The following is a 24,044-nucleotide window of genomic DNA, read 5'->3' on the forward strand; positions in this document are numbered from 1 at the left end:
AAAGGCTGCCATGTGGAAAAACACTGAGGCGCAAAAACGCTTTGTCCCATAAAGATGGAGAAGAACTGGGCACGGTGCAATTCTAGAAACTGAACCGGTGGTCTTTGGTCAGTTTTGATGGTGTCAACAGGGAATAACCTTTAAGAGGATTTGGCCTAACTTACAAATCCCTCAGTTTTTCATCCTAAATGGGTATGGGTTCAAACATGCTCTCTGTGGGGAGTCTGTGAGTGCCCTTGGGAGGGGAACCTTTCTGTAGCGTTGGCTAGGTGCCAGCTCTTAATTCAGACCCTGCTCTGAATTGAGACCCTACGGTTCCCAAACCTTGTTCCCTAGGCTGTAGGCTGAGGTTCCGACCTCTGCTCTGCTTCCACTGTCCTCCCTGGACTTCCCTCCTCTCCTGTGTAGACCTGGGGCCTCCCACACCCCTTCCCCAGCTCCAGGAACCCTCCATGGACGACGCGCATGACCCAGGGTACTGGTCTTTGCGCCTGACTTTTCGACGTGCACACATGCACGTTACTGCAAACCACAGGGTACGAGTTAGGAAGAGTCCCGGGACCCAGTTATGGCCAATGAGTTTGCTAGGGGGCTTCTGGCAAAGCTTTTCTTTCTCCTAAAAAGGAGGCAAGAAGAGATGTCCGTTTCCTCCTCTGGGTACCATACATCGGTATGTGAAGACGGGACCTGCTGTGGTTAACCCACCACCGGAGAAAGCTGCTGCAGGACCAGCCAGAGACACCAGTGGGGCAGGGCCGTCCTGGAAGGAAGACCCACCTCCCTCCCCTGCAGCCAGACCTACTCTGGGCCTTCTGCATGGGAGACAGCGCATGTCCCTGATGCCTGGGCCCATCTGCGCCGGGGTCATCTGCTGTTGGCAGTGGATGGCATCCAACTAATGTCTCTCTCCTCACCTCCCCGAGTGGTCCTGCTGTCCTCGAGTACTGCAGCCATGGCCCTCCAGAAAGTCATTTCAGTGTGCATCTGCTTCCCCAGCTATGAAAATGTGGGGGCTGGATTACAGCCATGGTTCCCAACCTTTCGTGCCTGAGGACTTCTTTTTTTTTTTCTTTAACCTGAGGTAACATTCACACATCATAAAATTCACCATTTTAACCACTTAAAAATATAATTTGGTGGCTCTTTTAACATTGACTTTGTTACACAACCATCACCTCTGTCTAATTTCAGAATACTTCCCTCCCAAAACAAAAGCCCAGACCCAGTAAGCAGTCACTCCCTATTCTGCCCAGCTCCTTGGCAACCAGGAATCTGCTATACGTAATCTGCATGGAATCTTCTCCTTGGATTCGCTTATTCTGGACATGTCGTATACATGACATCATATCATGTGTGGTCTTTGTGTCTGGCTTCTTACACTTAGCATCATGTTTTCAAGGTTCATCCAATGTCATAACATGCATCCGCACTTCCTTTTTTTATGGCTGAATAATATTGCACTATATGGGTATACCATATGGTGTATATGGCAGTGTTTGGTTGTTTCCACTTTTTGGCTATTGTGAATAACGATGTGATAAATTCACGTACAAGTTTTTGTATGAACTTCTGTATTCAATTCTCTTAGATACACACCTGGGAACAGAACTGCTGGGGCTCACGGTAATGCCGTGTTTACCTTTTGAGGAGCCAGAAACTACTTTCCTCAGCAGCAGGGCTTCTTTTGTTTCTTAAAAAAAAATTTTTTTTATTGTGGTAAAAAATGCATATCATAAAATTTAGCATCATAACCATTTTAAAGTGTACAGTTCAGTAGTGTTAAGTATATTTATGTGTATAAGTAGAATCATATAATATTTGTCCTTTTGTGACTCGCTTGTTTCAATTAGCATAAGGTTCATCCATGTTGTAGCAGTGACAGGATTTCCTTCCTTTCTAAGGCTGCATAGTATTCCATTGTATGTATATACCGCAAGCACTGTGTTTATCCATTCATCCATCAATGGACGTTTGGGTTGCTTCCACCTCTTGGCTGTTGTAGATAATGCTGCCATAAACATGGGTGTGCAAATAACTCTTGGAGACATTGCTTTCAATTCTTTTGGATATATACCCATAAGTGGGCAAGGGCTTCTTTTTAACGTAAAAATCTGTTGATCTCTACCTAATAGGTGCTTTGCTCATGGTATCTAGACCCTTCGAGATCTTGAGTGAAATCTGCCATCTTACTTCTCAAGAGCTCCACCTGGGAACACCTGGATTAGGTGACCTCTCAGGTACGTCCAGCTCTAAATCCAATGGTTCTGTGAGGATTTCTTGAGTATAATGCCATCCTCATGACTCTAGTCCACGTTAATGAGTATATCTCTGCCCCTAAGGATGTGCACAACCAGAAATCAAAGTCAATATCTTCCCTAGAGCGAGCTGAGGGCTCAACAGAATATGCCCACGAGGATGAAGAATTTTCATCCTCAACACTGGCCTTACCTAGCTCACCTCTTTCACCAGCCGGAAAATAAGAAGTAATCAAGTTAATAAGTTAATTAACAACATACCTCTAAAGAATCAAATTCTAAGCTAATTATTACTGATTCACTAAGTATTTTCTGAGCGCTATGCATTCTGACCCAGTTTAAGTCAAGGGAGTTTATTTAAGTAGAGGGTTTGAAAATTTCAGGAATAGTAATTTTAATGTAATAAACTCAATAAAGGGCTCTTGTTTCTATGCAGTAATTCTTCTACGCAGCATTATTCTAGGTAGTTCTCCTTACATATTGCATCCTGTAAAATCCAACTGCTGGAGAGTTGATTTAAATTCAGTTTCTACGTTTATGTAATAAGGAAACAACTTCCTGATAAACAGCACAACCTTTGAGGAACACCGTGAACACGAAAGAGTGATCTGTTCCAAGAGGCTGACTCCAGTACAGATGAACAGGGCTGTGCCTGGAGAGGAAAACTGATTGCTCCATTTCCTTTCTTCCCTCTTTCTATCTGATAAAAGGTGGCGGGGAGCGTGGCAGTCTCATAAGGAGGCTGGACGTCTGTGGAGGGGGAGGAACCGGGAACGGGATGCTCTGAAGCTCATCAATCACACCCCATTTCCGCATCCGTTACAGAACCTGAGGTTGAGCGAATACTGCCTCTGAGCCCGTGACCAACAGCACCCGGCGCTGGAGGGCAGCCGAGCCTTCCGTACTTTCCTTCTCATCCTCACCCTGGTGGAGTCCAGCCAGGCTCCCGTGACACAGGGATGCCCATGTTCTTCCTCCCTCTGTGGCACGGTGAGGTTTTGATTCACTACCTGCCAGACCCCAGTCTTCCTTGGGGCCCATCTAAGTGAAAGGGGAGCTCAGACACCGAGTTCCTGTCAACGCCATTGCCCACGACTCCTGGGACACAAATTATCTGCGTCCCACACCAGCTGCGCCGTGTTCACTGGACAATTCTGGGCAAAACTTCTTCATGTACACAGTTGCACTGCTATTGATCATACTAAAATACAGATAGCCACAGGTTTTGGAAGACATGTTTAATTTATACTACATACAACCACAGAACTGGTATTGGAGCCACCGCCAATCAATCAGCGAGGAAGGCAGTCCTTGCGCTTCAGAAGGCCAGGGCGTCACTGGGAAAGTGAGATAAACGTGCACATTTTTCTATTTGCATTTATCTTTTACGTAAAGAACCAAAACCCAACGAACTAAGCTTTACCACTATTTACTACAGTCTGCAGGCTGACTGTCCATCACCCAGCCTCATGGCCCTTAAGGCTTTGGAGGAAGGAGGGGGGTCACCACCCACAGGTCCCTGCGCCCCTTCCTTTGCCACATATATAGGACACTGTCTGGTTAATGGGCTCATGAATTAAATTCTCTAGTTCTATCTCTGATATATCCCAAGCACCTAGATCTGTGCTCAAATGTGTAGTGAATGAATTTAAACAAACTGTGACAAAATGAACATGTGGCTTCAGAAGATTCCTGCACAAAAAATCCTCCAGAGGCTGAAGTTAACACCAATACAAGCACAAGTGAACAACAATAAAAGAGAAGAGCTCTCGCTTCTTGCCCTGGCACAGGTATTTCATGAACCACATTACAAACACCGAAGATCTAATCAGACGTGACAGGAAGCCACCCTTCTCCATAAAACCTGAAATCACCAGGAAAGACATTAGAAATTTAGATTTACCTTGGAATCATTAATAAGAAACACTACCTCGAGGGTATTTGGACCTTCAGATGTTAGCTAATGATAATAAAAAGTCATAATGGTTAGCAAGACATGTAAAATATTGCTTATTTCACCTTGATCTAATACATTAATATCCATTTTGTATACCTTTTACAATGTATATAATGGGAGCAAAATATGCATGTATAATTTAAAAATGAATATATACATAGGGAGGGTGCAGGCAAAAAGCGTTTTTTTTAAATTGATGGAGTGCATGATCAAAGTTTGGGGCCACACCCCTGGTACAAGGCATCCACCTGGACGGGAAGGCAGGCTGCTGCAGTGCTCAGCCTGGGCAACCATAACGGATCGCACAGAAGCAAGAGTCACTTGCCACGTAGGTCTCACGGTTCACAAGTTATTGAGCCACCGTTGCTGTTGGGATGTCACTGGAGCTGGGCACCACCCACCGATGCCTCGTGGCATTGAGGCGCTGCCTGCTTGTTATGGCTTGAATTGTGTCCCTACCCTTCACCCAAGTTTCTTATGTTAAAGCCCTAACTTCCAGTACCTCAGAATGTGACCTTATTTGGAAATAGAGTTGTTGCATAATTAGTTAAGGTGAGGTCATTAGGGTGGGCCCTGATCCCATATGACTGGCATCCTTATGAAAAGGGGACATTGGACACAGACACGCACACAGCAAGAATGCCATGTGAACACTGGAGTTACGTTACCACCAGCCAAGGAACCAGGGGACGGGTCTGGAACAGATCCTTCCCTACTGCTTTCAGAGAGGGCAGGTCCTGCTGAAACCTTCATCTCAAACATCCAGCCCCTACGTGGGCAAACCTGACAGTGAGAGTTGCCGAACAGCAACTAGACTCTCCCCGTTTTCCTCACCAAGGCAGACAGGGCCGTCCATCACTATTTCACGCTGCTATGACATCCCTCCTCCTGTACTTTCTATTCTGAGTATCTTGCTGTACCACAAGCAGGTGACACCAGCTACCCCCCTCACAAGGACATCCCACGTCACTCATGTCACCACATCGAGACTCTGCCTTCGGCCGAGGGCAGGGGCCTGTGGCCCACGGCACTCCAGCCCCCGGGTCAACTGTTGCTGCCACGTCATGGGTCCTGCCTGCCGACACAGGCCATCCAAACAGCACAGGAGTTGGGAGCTGGCTGGCACTCAGCACTCCTAGTCCAACGGTATCTCCACACATCATAGGGAGAAAGATACATCCCTTTTAAAAGGCAGCTGACAACTAGCTTGGATATAAAAGATGATATTGTTGCAAAGTAAGGATGATGTTGAAATTGGCTCGCAAGCCACATGGTTTAGTTCAAGTTCAAACACGCAGATAATGGCTTAGATAAAAATTCCCAGGCATACGGGCTTTTAACTTCAGCATTTTCAATTTTCTGTTTCTTATCTTCAGAATTAACTTTAACTGAGAGAACCATTAAAAATGGCCATAGATTACTATTTGACATCCGTTAGGCACTGACTTGTTCCCCGCCCCCAAATATATGAAATCCTTACCCCCAGTACCTCAGAATTTAACCTTTTACGGAAATAGGGTCTTACAGAAGTAACTGAGTTAAAATGAAGCTTTTAGGGTGGGTCCTAATCAAATATGACTGATGTCCTTACAAAAAGGGGAAATTTGGACACAGAGACAGACATATACAGAGGGAAGGTGAAGTGACACAGGGAGAAGACCATGTGAAGACAGAGATCAAGGTGACACATCTACAAGGCAAGGCATGCCAAAGATGGCCGGTGAAGGAACCAATCCTGGATCTTGGAGTTCCAGTCTCCAGATCTGTGAGACCATACAGTTCAGTTATTTTAAGCCACCCAGTGTGCGGTATTTGTGACGGCAGCCCCATGGCAACAGAGCCTGCATCTGGTAATAACTGTTTCAGGCAGGAGTTATCAGTGACGGCTAAAAGCAGGTGAGAGTTTGATGAGAAACAAATACTCGCGGCACTTTCACGGTCATTCACAGACGTGCACAGGGCAACAAAAATGATCGGCACGGATATGCAGGTGCCCGGCTGCCTGCATATCCGTGACTCTCTGCCTTCTTATTTCAGCGCTTATGCTGTGAAAGAGCGTCCTTTTCATGGTCTCCATGTAAAGACATCCCTTGTTTTGCAATTAACAAATATATTGGAGAAAACTGACACTGTAAAATTATCCTGTCTCTCCTTAAATTTTTGCCCACTAGTCGTAGTATCCGTCCGTGGATCCTGCTGACAACCACTGGGCTGTCAGCCTATTGGTGATAGTCTAGTTCTCGCCTTCCTTATAACAATATTAATTGGAATTCTTCTATAGAGAAGAGCTGTCCCTTCTCATTTATGTATTCAACTTATTTATATCAGTATGGACTCATGGATATCTATTTCACTCTATGGGTTATATTCCAATACTATCGTTATTTATTTTATCACAAACTGTTCCGTCTTTGCCATTAGGCGTGTCTTCAGGTTGGCTTCTGTGTTGTTTTGACATGTCCCATCCTTTTTGGAATCTTCCTTATGTTCTGGTACTACAAGTTGTTACAGGCTCATCTGGTATTTTTCCAGCCCTGGCCCTGGAATTAACTACTTCTCCAAAACACCCTAGTTCACTTGATTGGGGAATGGTGTTTAGAAACCAAGATCCTGGCCCTAGGGATGCTCATGGCTACATGGCGCCAGTTCTTTTATGCCCTGTCAGTGAACACGGCTGGGAAGTACAGGTGTGTACACAAATCCTCCCCCACGTATATTTATTTATATATGTATGTACATGTCTGTATGTATCTGCTGTCCATCCAACCATCCATCCATTTAAAACTATGAGTTCATACTAATACCTCCGACTCCAATTAAACACCACAAAGCCATTTTAGTCTTCCCCCTTTCCTATTTGTAAGCTTCTTTCTCTAACAGTGAGAAGTCTGACTCTTCATTAGCCACAAGATATTTACTTACTTGTTCAATTGTAATATACCCATAAAGCAATTTCAGAATTGCTAACCCAAACCCCTGAAGACGTATTTACTAACTGGAGTGTAGCATTTATGCACAGTTTTTTGCATTTCTTGTCTTTAGCCTTATAGTACCCAGTCAAAATACTGTTTCCCAAAATACTATTATTGTACTTAGGTTAGGTCGCTCTCCCACCCACGCCTTTCAGTTGGTAATAGTAGCCTTTGTATTACAATTAGGCCCATCTGTTACTGTGTGTGTTCCATCTTGGATCTCTCCCACATTCTGGATGATTGGAATTGTTTGCTTATTTTGGGGGTATGTGAACACAAAACAGCACCACAGCCCTGAGTCAGAGCTGTACAAACTGCCGAGCTCAGAGAAGGGCTGCTCCCTTCCTACCCTTATTGCCCCATCCCCACTTCCCTCTTCCTTCCACCCCTTTCCTACCCACCCCCAGTCCACACACAAACCCTTCCATTTCTACTTTACTCTTCCTGTCACCTACCTTTTAAAATATTTTTTTTTACCAAGCTCGATTCATGGTAGGACCTCAGTACATGTTCACCACTACACTGTTTTTTAGTGAATCCTACTGACTATTGAAGTCCATTCTATGCTGCAATTTCTCTTTTACATAATGAAACTGGGCACTTCATCTTAATATGCTCAACAGAAGGCTTTGAGGAAGATCAGAGCTTTCCTTGAGTGGGTCAGTTCTGAGACTATATCTAGCAGCCACTCAGGAAAGTATTAGCTCATAACAATGAAGTCTCTTACTCTGTCTGGATATGAAGAGCCACAGGTAACTAGAACTCAGCTTGATGGAATCCTTGGGAAACATTTTCAAATTTGTGCTACATTATTATTTTTTCTTTTTTTAAATGGAGCATTTCAGAACAATTTGGTGGCAGAAGAAATTATTATTATATCTGAAAAATTACCAGATTATGGGGAGTAAGAGTAACATAAAGACTTGCAAAAGAAGATTCCAAGTAAAAGTGTTTGGGGGTTTTTTTGGGTCACATAATAACCTCTTTAACGCTCCAGTTGTTCATTTTCTCTGTAATCAGTACTTGATTTACTGATTGTGGAAGGAAGCCGCCAGAGATGAGTCAGTAAATACAAAGCCAGTTTTAAATATCTGGGAAGGAAAGCAAAGAGTTTTGCAAATGCAGATCTAAGGAGGAAATTGGCATCTGAGACTGTGCACTTATTTTCATATCTGGAGAACACTTGGATCAAAACATGAAAAAATACAGAACTTTAGGATTAGGGTAATATGAATGTTGAAGTCACATGCCATGACATTTCCAAGGGAAATTAATGTAAAACATTAAATGTCTGACAAATTCTGGAGATGAAGAGGTCTTTCCACATGTAAAGTAAAACCAGCCCAGTGCCCTGAAACCCTGTTGTAAGCTGGAATTAGGCCATCTACTGATGGTAGGGCTGCACAGGTGGGATTATGGGCTTGAGGAATATGGAATAGGTTACGGGCAACCCCAGAATCAGTAAGTTTATTTTATAGAGGGATTTGGATTTACAGTCTGTTGATCCTAAAAGTATTTTGTCAGTTCAGGGGGCTTCTGTAGCCTATTAAGGACATAGGCTTCCAAGTCAAGACAGGGTCAGGACTGAATTCTGGCCATACCATTGACTGGCTACATATCATTGGGTCAGATAACCTCACTGGGCCTTGGTTTCTTCGTCTGTGTAATGGGCATAGTAATACCAACTTTTGGGTGGTGTGCGCACTAAACCCAATGGGAAGCACTTAGTAAGTGCCTAGCACAAAACGGGTGCTCGGTTGGTACACACACCCCAGGGGCTAAGAGTAGGGGACTACGGACCCAGCTGCCACTCTGGAAGGCTGGCTCTGCCACTCACTCGCTATGTGCCCTTGGAAAAGTCACTTAACCGCTCTGAGCCATTGAAGTGGGAGTAGTAATCTGGAATGAGGATAAGAATCGAGAACCAGCTCTCACAGAGGGATGAGAATAGAGCAGTTGCAAGTAGTTCAAATGAATAAACACGGGCAGAGCACTTAGAGCAGGGCCAGGTTCGCTGCATCCTGTAACATTATCAATGACCGTTATTAACTACGACTGGTCAATTAGCCCACCAGAAAAACGGTGAGTGCATGGTGATGGAAATGACCTATTATACAGAGTACCAGGTCTGCTGTAGGGGTTTGGAAGAAATTGTATTGGCAACATATGCCAATAGCTTCAGAGTCTGCAGGGGCTTACCCCTTCTGTCAATGGTGTGTCCGGTGGTTTAACCCACAGCAGTAAAGAGAGAAGCCAAAGTCCAGAGGACAAGAGCTAACACACCATGAGGAATTTGACTGCAGGGAACAAACATACTCTTGGTCATATGCAAACCCTGCCCTGTAGTCCGCCTGCTTCAAAACACTTCATTCCAACCACCTTTCAAAGTGGATAAGATGATAAAATCTAGAGAGCTGGGTGCTCTCTCTTTTCTCGTGCAATCGTTCATCCTCTAGCACATATATTTAAATTGTACATCTTCCATAAATGCTGTATTTCACCTCATGAGAAAAAAATCAATAGAAAGAAAACTAATGGGCTATTCTGTCCTTATTTCTAAACACGCTAATAAATTATCATCTGTCACTGTATTGACACTGTGTTATGCAGAGAAACAGCTATTTGTCCCTTATGCCACTTAAACTCATGCACATTTCATTAACTTTCCAGGATTTTTTTCCAGGCATGGCTCTCTGTCTCATCCTCTCTTCCTTCTTAGGGAACCAGTGGGTATGAAGGGAAGTGACATCCTGGGTTTCCTAGAGGAGGAAATGACTACAGGCCACACGCTCTTACATTCGGTTCCAAATCCAAGAATATTCTCACACACTGAACTAAAGTTCTGTTACAACTCTTATGCAGGCAAAACTTAACCTGGACTGATCCAAGTCTGTAAATTTTTAAAATGCATCTCTGCTGGTGCGAACATCATACACAGATTAGGCTGCCCGAGACCCCACTACGGGTGCTGTATGAAATGTGTATGGTCCTATACTCCTAAAACCTGCTTCATCTCCTAAAACATCAGAATTTCTCAATTCTGAAATAAATTAGGCTCCAAGGTTTTCAGATACAGGACCATGGACCTGCAGGAGAATTCCTGATGTTACGTGCCAAACACAGCTTTGTGAAGATAGCCAGTGGAAAGAAAATTCTAGAATTTTCTTTAAACCACCTTCTTCTTTTATAAAACCAGAACTTAGGCAGAACCTTCCCGTTGCCGATCTCATGATTTAAAATGGGCAATAATCACTCAGAAACTTCACCTCAAATTTTGTCCTCCCCTCCAGTGACTGCCCTGTAAGTCATATCACATGAGGTTTTATAGAAAATACCCAACGGTGCAGCACATATGTAAGCAGACATGTGGGATCACCAAGCACATGCACGTCCTTCTTAGGGGGTGCGTGCTGTCAGCAGCTACTCTTACGGAAGCCTGCCCTGCTCTGGACCCCAGACTTGGGTTTAGTTCCTGCTCAGCATGGCAAGCGTATGGCCTCTGTGGACTTCAGTCTCCCGTGTGTAACCCAGGGAGCGTTCCACCTGCTATTCAGGACTGCTGGAATGAAGTACGGAAACACAGGTTGGCTGTCCTCCACTCTTCCTTTTCCCCTGACTGAGACTTGTCTGGGGGCGAGTTATAAGGCAGAAAGCTTAGTGTCCACTTTCCTTTACATGGACAAGCTCACAGACAGGTGGGCATTGGTGGTGCATGTTTGTATGTTACAAGGCGGAAGGAAACGGACTTGTATCAAGGTCGTTGGACCAAACTTGACATCAGAATCACCAAGGAAGACAGGTGTAAACAGAGATGGTTGTGTTGTAGGAAGATGAGCTGTCGGGGACGCGGGAAGCTGGGGGCAGAGATGTCGTTTAAGGGCACTTGGTCACTCATAAGGGTGTGGCCTCAGTGATTCTGCTTGGCTGAAACTGGCAAAGCCCTAACGTTTGTAAACATTATTCCAATCAGTAGTTCTCTGCCCTCACTGCACAGAATGCCAGGCCCAGCCCAGAGATTCAACTAGTAGTATGGTAGTGGAGGTTCAGGGCTTCTGCCCACAGACAGATGCACCCGCTCGGATTTATGCAGGCAGAGGGCGTGCTCTCGATGCCCTGTTTCTCCCATCTGGGAACACAAGCCCCGCCTCACTGCTCAGGAGAGGAAAAGACACAGCACAGGGCCCACGAAGCCCAGGGGTTATCAGAAGCACGGAGCAGAGAACAAACATTAACGTTTAACTGAGTAACGGTGATTCGTGAGACATCTCAAGGTTCGCCAGAACGCTCCTACCTGGGGCTTTCCCACTCCTGGTCGTCTTTGTCCTTCTCTTCTCTGGTGTCTCCAGCATGCGGGTGTTTCTGCACAATTCGCATCCCACCGGCTTTCACTGCGGTGAAGACGAAGAGGGAATGATCAGTGTGGACACGGAACCACCGGGCGGCAGGGGAACTAGCTCAAGGGTGTGTGTTTGTCCCATGGCCCCAAGTTAGTCCAGATCAGCCGGCGGCGACGGGGATTAACCGCAGAGGTTAAGGATGTCAGAGGGAGATGCAATATGATGTGACACGCAACACTGTCTCTTATTCAGATCCACTTAGAAAGCTTCCAAGCCTCCTTTGCTTGTCTGGTCTCCTTTCAAGTACTTGGTAAGAGCAGTAGTGCAACCAGAGTATAAACCGTGTGGACACAGTGGCTGCTTGCTTTCGGTTACACTCAGCTTCTCGATGCAAAAAAAAAAAAACCCACTTAATCCCTGCCTGTAGTATTTTCTCAAATGCCGATGGTGCTTTCAAAGGGGCGATACAGCCACAGGTGACACAGGACAGCTGCTGTGCACACAGCCAGAGTCCACTCCGGTGGCAACCTTTCCCAAACTGTGCTGTGAAACCCTAGAGTTGGCAGAAGTTTATTTGGTTTTTAAAAACAGCCTTAGTGACATATAATTCACATACAATATAATCCACCCATTTAGAGCGTACAGTTCTCTGGTTTGGAGTGTATTCAGAGTTGCACATGATCCTTTTCAAACATGTTCATCACCCTAAACAGAAACCCATCACCGGTCACTCTCCAATCCCTCCTCTCCCCCAGCTCCTAGCAACCAGTCACCTGCATCTGCCTCTTCTAGACATTTGACATAAACAGAATCATAAAATACATAGTGTTTGGTGACAGGCTTTTTCACTTAGCATAATGCTTCCAAGGTCCATCCATGTCACAGCCCATGTCAGTACCTCACTCGTTTTCATGGCTAAATCATACTCCACGGCACACATGGTGGACCACATTTTGTCATCCATTCATCTGTGGTGGTCATTTGCATTGTTTCCACTTTTTGGCTACTGTGAATAATGCAGATATAAACAACTGTGTATGTACAAGTTTTTGTGTGGACACATGGACATGTACCTTCATTTCCTTGGTACATATGTAGGAATGGAATAGCTGGGTCACATGGTAACCCCATATTTACCCTTTTGAAGGAACCCCAAATGCTTTCCAAAGCCATGGAGCTGTTTACATTCCAGCCAGTAGGGGTTCCAATTTCTCCACATGCTCGCCAACTCTTGTTATTGTCTATCTTTTTATAGTTATTCTAGTGGGTGTGAAGTGGTGTCTTACTGTAGTTTGATTTGTATTCCCTTAATGGCTAATATGTTAATGATGTTTTGCAAGAGAAAAACATGACAACAGAAGTGGGGATTCTAGGATCTATTAAGTGTGGGAAATGCGAGGTTGAACAAATTAAATGTGTTTCCTCAAGACAGATTTTCTGCCTTTAGTGTGCATTGTAAGCTTTATATGGGGCATATAATGTGCCATCTTTCCCAAGTGTATTTCACCACAGAACTCCTCCCCCAGGTAATGCTGGTTATCATTCTTCAGGACTCCAGTGTTCCATGGGATAAAGTATGGAAATGCTGTCCTTATATCCGAAAAGCCAGCCCCACATGGCAGTCACCTGTGCGTGTTTTAGGGTCAGCAAGTCCCTCCATGTACTCAGCTATGTGGTCTTAGATTAGTCAGCCACTCAACGCCTCAATGCTTCATCTCCAGAAAGGGGATAAGAGCCACGTCCTAAGATGGAGAAGTTTAGATGAGAAGAGAGGCTGTTGAATCCTAACTCCCAAAGTGATGCTGTTTGGAGGTGGGGACTTTGGAAGGTGCTTAGGTCATGAGGGTGGAGCCCTCATGAATGGGATTAGTGCCCTTACAAAGAGACCCCAGAGAGCTCCCTCACCCTTTCTGCCAGGTGAGGACAGAGCATACAGCCGTCTGTGAACTAAGAAGCAGGACATCACCAGACACCGAATCTGCTGGTGCCCTGACCTTGGACTTCTGGCCTTCAGAACAGTGAGAACGTCTGTTGTTTATAAGCCACCCAGTCTGTGGTATTCATTTATAGCAGCCCAAAAGGACGAAGATAGAGGTGCTCAGCAGCTTCCTGGCACTTGATAGAAAGTAGAGTGTATTAACGGAGCTCATTGGCCCCACGTTCGGGTGTGGGGCTCGGGGTATTCACCCTCCCTCCTCAGGATAGCCACTCTATGTTCTGCCACAGCCCTGCTCTGACCACACAGTACAACCAGCTTGCCAGGCCACATCCTCTGGTGTTTCAAATTACGTTGGACCCTGCTGAATTATGAAAGCCCAGGACTGGTTTCTTTATGATGCTGCGAACAGGAAGGAGAATGTGAAACACCCTGAGGCTTATACACTTCGGGTTTATTAGTTTTCAATTTCCCTGGGCGGATTCAGGAAGCTAACAATGCCTGTTGCACGGCCAGCAGTACCCAGCTGCAGTCCATCAGAGGAAGGCAAAGCAGAGGGCATGTGAAATAAAGGACCGTGTTTAATGATGCGTCTGCTGGTCTGGTTTTGGAACGAGAATCTCCCATCACTTCTTTTCAGTGGGGAGGGGACATTTACTTTGTTAAGAAGGAAATATAACCCTGTCCAGTAATTCTCTCAAAAATCTGCTTTTATCCTGACCAATTTTTATTCCAATCATTTTTATTTTTCATTTCTAGAGCTTTTCCCCCCGTCTGTTCTTTATTTGATAGTGCATTACTCATATCTCGTGTTTTTAATTCTTTTATGTATTTAATCATTTCAGGCATACTTGTCTAATGGTTGTACATCTAATTATTTTATTATCTGAGGTCCTCGGGAGGCTCATTCACTGTTCGTTTTTCTCTGATTCTGGCTCTTGTTTGGGGTGAGTGTGGGCCATGGGCTTGTCTTCAGTAAGCCTTTATCTGTGGGGATCCTCTGGGGTGTGGGGTGCAGGCAGCATCCCTTTGGAGAGTTGCTGTACACGCTTCTGTCAAACCTGGAAATCCTTTTTACATTAACTGAGAACAGGAATGGCCAAACTGTAAATTTGAACTCATTGCCCATGTAAAGGCAGGCCTGCAGTTTCAAATCCTCCAGGAGCCTTTGTTTGCCATCCAGAGGCCAGGCTGAAACATACCAGCTTCCCCGCCACCCCACTGTGTTGCTGGACACAGTTTTTTTCCTGCACCCTTTCTCCATGAGTTTGGCCTCTGAGCACCAGCTTTCAGCTGGGGTCTTGGGTTAAATGAGGCCATAGGGATGGGGCCCTAATCCAGTATGACTGGTGCTCTTATAAAAAGAGGAAGAGACACCAGGTCACTTCCTGCGTCACGTGGGCCCAAGGTTCAGGCTAACTGTTCTGAATTTAGCTACTTTTCTGGGTGTGATTCCTACAGATTTCCCTCACTTTGGGTTCAAATTAAAAAAATAAATAAATAAGAAAACAAAAATACCATTTGCAGGTGGCTTACCAAGATTTCCCAGGTTATGTAGCCTGCCAAACCTTAAGAAATGGAGACTGAAAATAAAATTCTGTAATATACTTGAGATAATTATCTACTCACTCTCTTGAAATATAAGATTATGAATGTTTTTGGCCAAAAGAGGAGGCTAGAAGAACTGTCCCACTAAATTTCTTAAAAATTCCTTTTCCTCTCCCATTTATCCCACCCCTATCCCATGCCCATGAGAAACTGATGAAAGGTGCTGTTATGAGCTGAACTGTGATCTCGCTAAATCCACAGGTTGGAGCCCTAGTCTCCAGAATTTCAGACCTGACTGGGTTTGGAGACAGGGCCTCTAGAGAGGCAATTAAGTTAAAATTAGGCTGTTATGGGGGGGCCCTAATCTGATAGGACTGACGCTCTTATCAGAAGAGGAAGAGACACCAGGGAGGCACGTGTTCAGAGGAAAGGCCACGTTAGGACGCAGTGAGAAGGCGGCCATCTGCAAGCCAAGGAGAGAGGCCTCAGGAGAAACGACACCTGCCAGCACCTTAATCTTGGACTTCTGGCCTCCAGAACTGTGAGAAAATAAATTTCTGTTGTGGAAACCACCCAGTCTGTGGTATTTTGTTATAGCAGCCTTAGCAAACTAATACAGATGCCCATTTAAAACTAATCTCTGAATCATTTCGACCTGGTAGACACAAAAGCCTTAAAACTATAAATCCCAGGTGTGTTCTATAAACTGGCTAACAGTAAAAAGAGTGTACAACTCACTACAAAAGGAATGGAGGATGAACATCAAGGTGACGTTCGAAATAATCACGTCTCGGAAAGCTCGCAGGGAGCCTGTCCACTTCTCTGTTGACGTAAGTACACACGTCCAAAACCAGTCACCCCACATTAGCACTTCATTTAATCTAGTTTATAAAAACAATTAACTTCATCAATCTCTCACAGTATGTGTGGTGATTAATGCAGCAATAAAAAGTGGCAATAATAACTCAAGGCTGCGACAGATTCATTCTAACTTGCACGACTGCCAAAAAATACAACAGCACATATTTATCAAATGTTTTATGACTGTCTCTAGGACTCTTCATTGGTAAAAAATGTAAAGGCAGAGCTTGTTCTGCAGAAATCTTTGCAGAATTCCTTGTGAATGTAAGTATTTTTCTGAGACATTAGTAAAAACAAAAACAACTCAGATTTTTTTTGTGGTGCTTGTTATTCAAATGTGAGCTTCAAATTTCAAGAATAACAAGCTGCGCAGTGGTTAAGAATCCACCTGCCAATGCAGGGGACATGGGTTCACTCCCCAGTCCAGGAAGATCTGACATGCCGCGGAGCAACTAAGCCCGTGCACCACACTACTGAGCCTGCGCTCTAGAGCCCGCGAGCCACAACTACTGAGCCCATGTGCTGCAACTACTGAAGCCCGGGTGCCTAGAGTCTGTGCTCCTCAACGAAGAGTAGCCCTCGCTTGCTGCAACTAGAGAAAGCCGGTGTGCAGCAACGAAGACCCAACGCAGCCATAAGTAAATAAATTTAAGGAGGGGGGAGAAAAGAATAACAAGCTTCCTCTTAACAGGAGTGCCAAGCTGAAGTTAAGGGCATGGATACTGGAGCTAGATCCTTGGGTTCAAATCCCAGTTCTGCCTGTGTGTGTGTGTGTGTGTGTGTGTGTGTGTGTGTGTGTGTGTGTGTGTGTGTGTGTGTGTGTGTGTGTGTGTGAGAGAGAGAGAGAGAGAGAGAGTGTGTGTGTGTGTATGTGTGTGTGTGTGTGTGTGTTGGCAAGTTGCTGGCACTGTCTCAGGGTCCTGCCTGTGAAGAAAGGGTGGCAGTGCTCTCCCCCCAGGGGTTCTCTGAGGACTGAAGGAGTGAGCCCATGTGAAACACCTCCGCCAGGGCCTGGTTCCCATGAATGCTCAGCTCTCAGCTCCTCTTAGGAGATGGGTTTTCACAACTAGCATCGAGCACTTAGAGAACCCTCCAGTGTGCGAGTCCTTGGTGGTTTACCACCTCCTCCCCACAGCTTCCTCATGTGTGAAGTGGGGATGGCAGGACCGATGTACTGGGTTGTTGGGGAGTGAGTGACACACCCTGCAAAGTGCTCGCCCACCATGGGGCACTCCACTGCCCTGGTCAGCTGACCACCTCCAGAACAGTCGTCAGTACCTCACCACACCTAAGTAAGTTCTGGTGACCTGCAGATCCTGGAGAATCCTTCCACTCTTCGTGCCGCCACATGCCAGGCCCTGTTGTAACCACTGGCCAGGCGCCCCTTTACCCCCTGACTTTCCAATCACCCTATGGTGTAGACCCCCCCCATGAGGAGGGGACGCCAGTGGCGCCGGTCGCACAGGTAGCAAGCTTCTGACCCCGGCAGCCTGCACCCTTAATCACAACCCGCAGGCCTTGCCCTGCGTGAACATTCCAGGAAACAGAGCGACACTCCTCCTCAGAGAGACAAGAGTGATGGCCTATGGAGAGGGTCTAGGACAGGAAAGAAAGTATGTTTGATGTTGAAAGCTCTCTGCAGAGCAGCTTCCTTCCCAAGGAGCAAAGGGGGAAGAGGAAGCATCCTCCAGGTCAGACTTTGTCAGGTGGGTAAATATCGAGGAAGTAGCTGATGCCATATCCCCCCAGGGCCGGGCATCCCCTCAGGCATCTGGGTGCCTGACTGTGAGATGGTCCCCGACAGCTGGCTCTGGGCCCACACTCAACAGCAGGCTAGGAAGACCCCCCAGCTGCACGCCGGGCAGGGGGATGAGAAGGGTGTCCCTAGATGGACAGCAAAAGCACCCTGCACCAGGGAGCAGCCCCAGCCCTGGCTGCCGTGCTGAGCAGGACTTGTGAGCGGATGCTTTCTTTGTTCTTGCCCAAGAAGAGCTACTGAAATGTGATTCAAAGGAAACCGAATCCACGCAAAAAAAAAGAGATGAAAGCCTCCGAGAACTGCTCCGGTGAGAACAAAAGGAAGCAAACCAGAAACACCCAGAGCTGCAGGTTACCCGAGAACGCGATCATCTCAGGTAAAGCAGCACTGTGGCCGGAAAGCAAAGTGGACACGGGACCAGACAGCCCCCGGGATGGGGGACAGTGGTGGGATCAGGGCAAAGGAATATGGTCCCTCTTGGTTAAGAGGAAGGGCTCCACCAGGAGAGGAGGCTCCTTGGCCAGCAGAAGAGCCACGCCCCTCTGGGGAGGCTGGTGGCCCTGAGGTGGGGAGCCCTGTGAAGGGAGAGTGGAGGATGAAGGGCGAAAGGCAGTGAGTCACGGGGACCCCGGGAGCCCCGGCACCCCTCCCTCCGAGGCCAAGTGCAGTTCCCCCCACGGGAGCTTTCCGGCCTGAGGCAGCGGGCGAACGTGATGCTTGCGCTAAAAAGCGTGTCCCAGATAAATTGCTGAACCTGCAGCCCTGACGGTTTCCTCTCTAAGAAAACTGAAGACCAAACAAGGGAAACTGCTATTCTGCGCTCCGAGTCCGAAGGTGTTAAGGTGGGAAGGCCCTTCAACAACACGGCAGCAACCCTGCTCACCCCACAGGAGAGGAGACGTGGCAGTCAGAGGCGTGGAGCGTGGGGCAGGGCCATGGGGCTGTGGACCGGGACTGGACAGGCCAACCCGTCTTCCACGCAGGGCCCGCTCCATCCCCTGACAGGCCGCCCCAGAGGGCAGAGTGCGTGGTGAGCAGGCCAAGACAAGGAGCAGCCGGACGGAGACCGGGCCAAACCCGAGGAGGGTGTGGGCAGCCGCAGGGGAAAACCTTGCATTCAGGGCGGCGGACTTCAGAAAGTCCACGGAGAAGTAGCATCCCTGCCTGGAGGTACCTGGGGACAGGCAGTGAGGCAGCGTTCATCAACTCTAACCCCAGTCTCCCTTGCAGCTGGGCTGGGGCCATTTACCTGGGTCGTGGCCCTAATACAGCAAAAAGAGGCAGAGTAATGAGCCCTCCCCAGATGGCCACGCCCTAGTCCCTGGAACCCATTTACATGCTGGGCCACATGGCAAAGGGGAAGGAATGTCGCAGATGGAACTGAGGTTGTGGATGGCCTCTGGAAGCTGGAAGAGGCAAGAAAATGGATTCTCCCCTAGAGCTTCCAGAAGGAAGCTGCAAACACCGTGATTTCTGCCCAGTGAGACCCATTTTGCACGTCTCGCCTCCAGAACTGGAAGATAATACAGCTGTGCTGTTTTAAGCCATTAAATGTATGGCGCTTTGCTACAGTGGCCACAGGAAACTAACGCAGTGACACGTGCCGCTCCCAGGCCGAAGCACCACAAGGCCCCGGCACCACGGCCCGCACTCAGTCCCCTCCAGAGGCGGAGTCTATGGGCAGGAGGGACCTGGGCCTCTGCATTTCTCCTGGTAGGAGGGCCACCGGGAGAGAGATACACCTTGACCTGCTCAGCCACTGAGATTTGGGGCCATTTGTTACAATTAGTGAGTACAATATAAAACTGTAACTACCACAGTACTTTATACAAAAGTGAATAGTCCCTATTCAAACAAAAGAATTTCTGAAGCTGGGAAGGGGAAACTACTCACAAAATCAAGCAAGAGTGCACAGGCATCGTCTGCAATAAACAGAAAGAGGAGGACGCGTCTGTCCCCCAAAGTCCTAGAGCACAGAGGGGAAACTGAAAACACGTCTTAGAGGTGCTCGGCCCACCCTGACAGGAAGCTTTTTTAAAAAAGGTAGTGACTTTCAACAAAATAAATTTTTTTAAAAAAGGCTCAGATTATAATTAAAATATTATTATCAAAAAAAATGCAGTGATTAAAAGGGTCTCTCTTTTTTTTTTTTTTGGCATGTCAGGAGCAAAGGCAGACCCCTCTCCTGTATCTTCAAGCGTTGATCAGTGACTGGGTTGAGGGTGCTGAGGGCGTGCTTAGCACACCTGCTGATTGCACGGTTAATACACTAAAAACCAAATCAGTCTTGCCTTTCTAGCAACAGAGTGGCCGCGATAATATGAAAACCCCCGACGGAGATAATTCAAGGAGAAGTATCACCCACAACCCTTTAAATGCATCCTGACTAAGAGAACAGAACTGAATTATTTTGAAGTTACTAAAGAAAAGCAAAGTGGTCTCTTTTCCCATTTTACTTTAATAAATCCATTTGACTCAGTTCTAGAAGGGACATAAATTCTACTCTTGAAAGAAAACCATACGTAAAATTAGTAACGCTCCAAGCTATCCTGTATTAGATTTATGAGAACTTTCCTGACATATGGTTTTGGCTCCCCTTGGAAATGGGGGGGAACAGGGCCAGCAAAACGTATTTAACAAAGAGACGTTATCCTCGTCGCCACCACAAACTCATGGAAACCGGCTGGAGTAATAGTGGGGCTTGGCATCACGTCCCCCATTCTGCGGGCAATCAGAGCGCTGCCGCTCGATGAAACAGAACCTCACTCGCTTTGCTAATCTGCATTTGCAAGAACTCCCATAAAACAAGCAGTCTCACCCGTGTCTCCGCAGGTTGTCTGTGGCCGAGGGCGGTGGCAAGGTCTCAAATCGTGAAGACTTGGTTACTTTTCCAGAGGACCCGGCCCCCAGCGCACTGCAGGCCACAATGCAGTGCCAGCCAGCACTCAGTGGGTGGACTTTGTATTTATTCGCCTAGCACCTTTCTCCCAGGCTCTCCAGAAGCCTCATTAATCTCACACCTTGGGAGGAGGCCCCTGGCAAGTGATGGAGCCCCCTGTCGAGAAGGGCTGCCGGTTCAAGGCTTGGGGGTGTCGGCAATACTGCAGAGGGTGTTGTCCTCCGTATCCCAACTGTAAGGTGACTGCTAGTTAAATGAGCTCATGAGTACCAAGCAATTAGAATTGGGCTGGTGAAGGGGAGCAGAGCATGCCACCCCAAAACATGGCTCTTCGGCATAAGTATGATTTTGAGCAGATTAAGAAATAGCACAGGGCTTCCCTGGTGGCGCAGTGGTTGAGAGTCCGCCTGCCGATGCGGGGGGCGCGGGTTCGTGCCCCGGTTCGGGAAGATCCCACGTGCCGCGGAGCGGCTGGGCCCCGTGAGCCATGGCCGCTGAGCCTGCGCGTCCGGAGCCTGTGCTCCGCAACGGGAGAGGCCACAACAGTGAGAGGCCCGCGTACCGCAAAAAAAAAAAAAAAAAAAAAAAAACAGAAACAGCACACAAGGAAAAGCCGTATACCGAGAAGTCACCCTTGTTAGGAACATTTACATTTATAAGGGAAATCTCCACTTGTAAGTGTCTCTCTCTCTGTACCAGGAAGAAAAGGATGACTAAATTATAGGAGAATCTTAACATATGCATAACCGTCTTCCTTCCACTGGTGCATTTCCTGGTTCCCTCCCATAACGGGGGCCTCCCCTTCTCCCTGGCATTTTTCATCTTTACTATTTAAGGTGGTGGTTGGGAGTGACTCATTTTTCTTTAGTATCTCCCATGTATACAGGAGATATACGTGTTATTAAACTTCTGTTTTTCTCTTGTTAATCTGTCCTTTATCTTAAGGGGGATCTCAGCTAAGAACCTAGAAGGGTAAAGGGAAAATTCTTCTTCTTCCCCTATACCCCCACGCATTGTAACGCTCAGCAAATGTTAGTTACAGTTTCCGCTGTGATGCTGCTGCCGAAGCTAGCTGACAGTCCAACCTGCACCCCCAGTACCCGCTGGAGACAGCTCAGCGGCGGAGGGAAGTTGTGGGCTGCACATGCTGCGGAGGAAGGGAAAGGCAGTAAGAGGCTCTGGAGAAACTCGGGAGCTATTTATTGAGTATTCTGAACCAGGCACTGCGCATCAATGGGTAGCCCTGGAAGCAAGAAGAACAGGCGGACAGGTGGAGGCTATGGGGATGCACAGGAGCGTCCCCGGTTCAGACAGCAATAACGAGAAAACACAAAAGAAAAAGAAGAGAGTCATGGAGGAGAGTTTTATTGTTTTCAACTGCAGAGTTAAGCACAAGCTCTTGTTGTCCAACTTAAGCCCTTAATGAAAGTTTTCCCAGTGTTTTTAAGGCTGTTATTTTGATTTACGAACTGGGCTCTCAGCTGTACTTGATGATTATCCTTTATTATAGTGGTTGCCTTTTTTTTTTTTTTTTAACATCTAATCTGCAGAACTGTCTAACCTCTGATCATACTGGAGTAAACAAGGCCACCCAGAACTTTCTGCCAAAACAGCCTTCCAACCAGGGGCCTCTGTACCACAGGGAGAAAAAGCACCTGAGTGGTACTACCTGGCAGGCAATATACCACAAGGGACGAAAGGTCTCTTTCTAACCTGCACCCCTGGCCAAGTGTGACCGGCCTTGGGAAATGCAGGATGACAGTGACAGCTTCCTTAGCAGCTCCTACTGGAAGGGGGTCTCAAAGGCTTAAGGGACCCACCCTGAAGTCACTTGAGGAGTTTACCTGTGGGACTAACTGCCCCTGGGCTCCAATCCTAATGGATGGCAACAGGAACAGCACAAAGGCAGCCCTGCCCTGCTACTTTCTCAGGGACCATCTGGCCCGAACCTCCCATTTCATGGATTAGGAAAACTGAACCCTAGAGAAGTAACAGGCCTCAAAACTTAAAACCCAAGTGCACTGCTACAGCAGCACAAATACACTGGCTCCCCTCTTCTTGGGCATAAATAAGATGTTTAACTTGTAACTCACACAGCCTAGCTGTTTACAATTCAAAGAAAATCAGAGTCCTTCATGAAGTTTCTCCCAGGGAGTTAATATAGACAGTTTATACCTCTGATCTTAAAACTCTCCATATGGCTCTCTCTATATGTAATTTCATTACCGCTACTTTGCTTTGGTATCGTTCCAACACATACATCTAATGCCACTCATCGCCCGGGGACAGGGGAGCCCTGTGCAGACTGCTGCTGTGTGGTCCATGGCCACGAGTGTAAATGAAGGTGTTCCCTCCTGCCGTGCTGCCCAGGTCATCAGGCAGGAATGATGGACATGAACCCGCAGCGGCAGGAATTAAACGTCAGAATTATGATTAAAGGAAATGCCTTTGAAGTTCTTTTCTAATTTTAAACTAATTCAACACAGAGACCCCCGAAGTCTATTTTCCATTACAGTGGAACTACTTTCTAAAATCCCATGCTCTTACATCCCCACGCATCGGTTAGCCATTTTTCTTTCCTAGTGCCAGTCAGTCAGTCTTCTTGTTGTTCAGAGCTTGCTTCACTAGTGAAAAGCATTCCCTACTCTGGAATGCAACATATGTAAAGAACTTCTCTATTCACCGTGTTGAGGCAGAGAATTAGTGCCCTATAGTGGGGGGCGGCAGACAGAAATTAGGGGAATCTTTCCTCTAACAAGAAGATGGCACAAATGTTCCATAAAAAGCAGCCATGTTTGGCTAAGGCTTCTGTTATTAGCAAACTGAGTTGATACTTTAACTAACGTGTGCAACTAAGACCCTAAAACCCCACACACTGAAATGACTCGTATCCTGGGACCCAATCACCTTTGATTCCCTCCCAGTGTCCTTCCATACAGATCGATCGTCATTCCAAAGGACAGGAGAAAAAGCAATCCACCAGTTTGGGCAGATTCGAAAGAGCAAACAGGAACTGGGCTCAGAAAGGGGAAGAGACGGTTTGAACATGAAGGTTGGTTAGAGACTCATTTTCTAAGAAAGATGACTCTTTCCTGCATTTAACCTCCTTGGCTCGGAAGTTTAGGATGTGCAAAAGCAAAAAGCAAAAAACAAAACCACTTCTGAGGAAAAGCAGAATGCGACAGAAACTGGAGGGGAAAAAAGTCATATTGAGTGATTAATGATAAAAATGATTTCCGCTCCTTTGGTTCTTTTGTAATGCTGTCAGCCTACGATTTATCATCATGACGTTAAAAACACTGATTTGTCGTTGTTTCGGCTACTCGTTTTTCTAAAACATCTGTACATTCTAAGTAAGTATTCACCGCCCAAACTTCTGGGGGCAAGTTGTGCATCTGGGCTTGTTCAAGTCACTCTAATTTGCATGCAACTCGCACAGGCTTGCGATGTTTCGCATAAAGAAACACGTCTCACCAGCGCGGGGCTGAGTTTAACTTAGACCCCACGAGCGGACACGTCC

At 46.7% G+C, this 24,044-nt stretch overlaps 1 protein-coding gene across 1 annotated transcript in view; it reads right to left on the reverse strand.

The window, feature by feature from the left end:
• Positions 1–24,044, reverse strand: part of DAP (death associated protein) — a 60,254-nt gene that overhangs the window by 35,884 nt on the left and 326 nt on the right. The window contains exon 2 of the mRNA XM_060146873.1: positions 11,476–11,572. Within this exon, the coding sequence (XP_060002856.1) occupies positions 11,476–11,572 (97 nt within the window). The remainder of the gene's footprint in view (positions 1–11,475; positions 11,573–24,044) is intronic.

This window comes from Lagenorhynchus albirostris, chromosome 3 (assembly GCF_949774975.1).
Source record: "Lagenorhynchus albirostris chromosome 3, mLagAlb1.1, whole genome shotgun sequence".
NCBI classification, from domain to species: Eukaryota; Metazoa; Chordata; class Mammalia; order Artiodactyla; family Delphinidae; genus Lagenorhynchus; species Lagenorhynchus albirostris.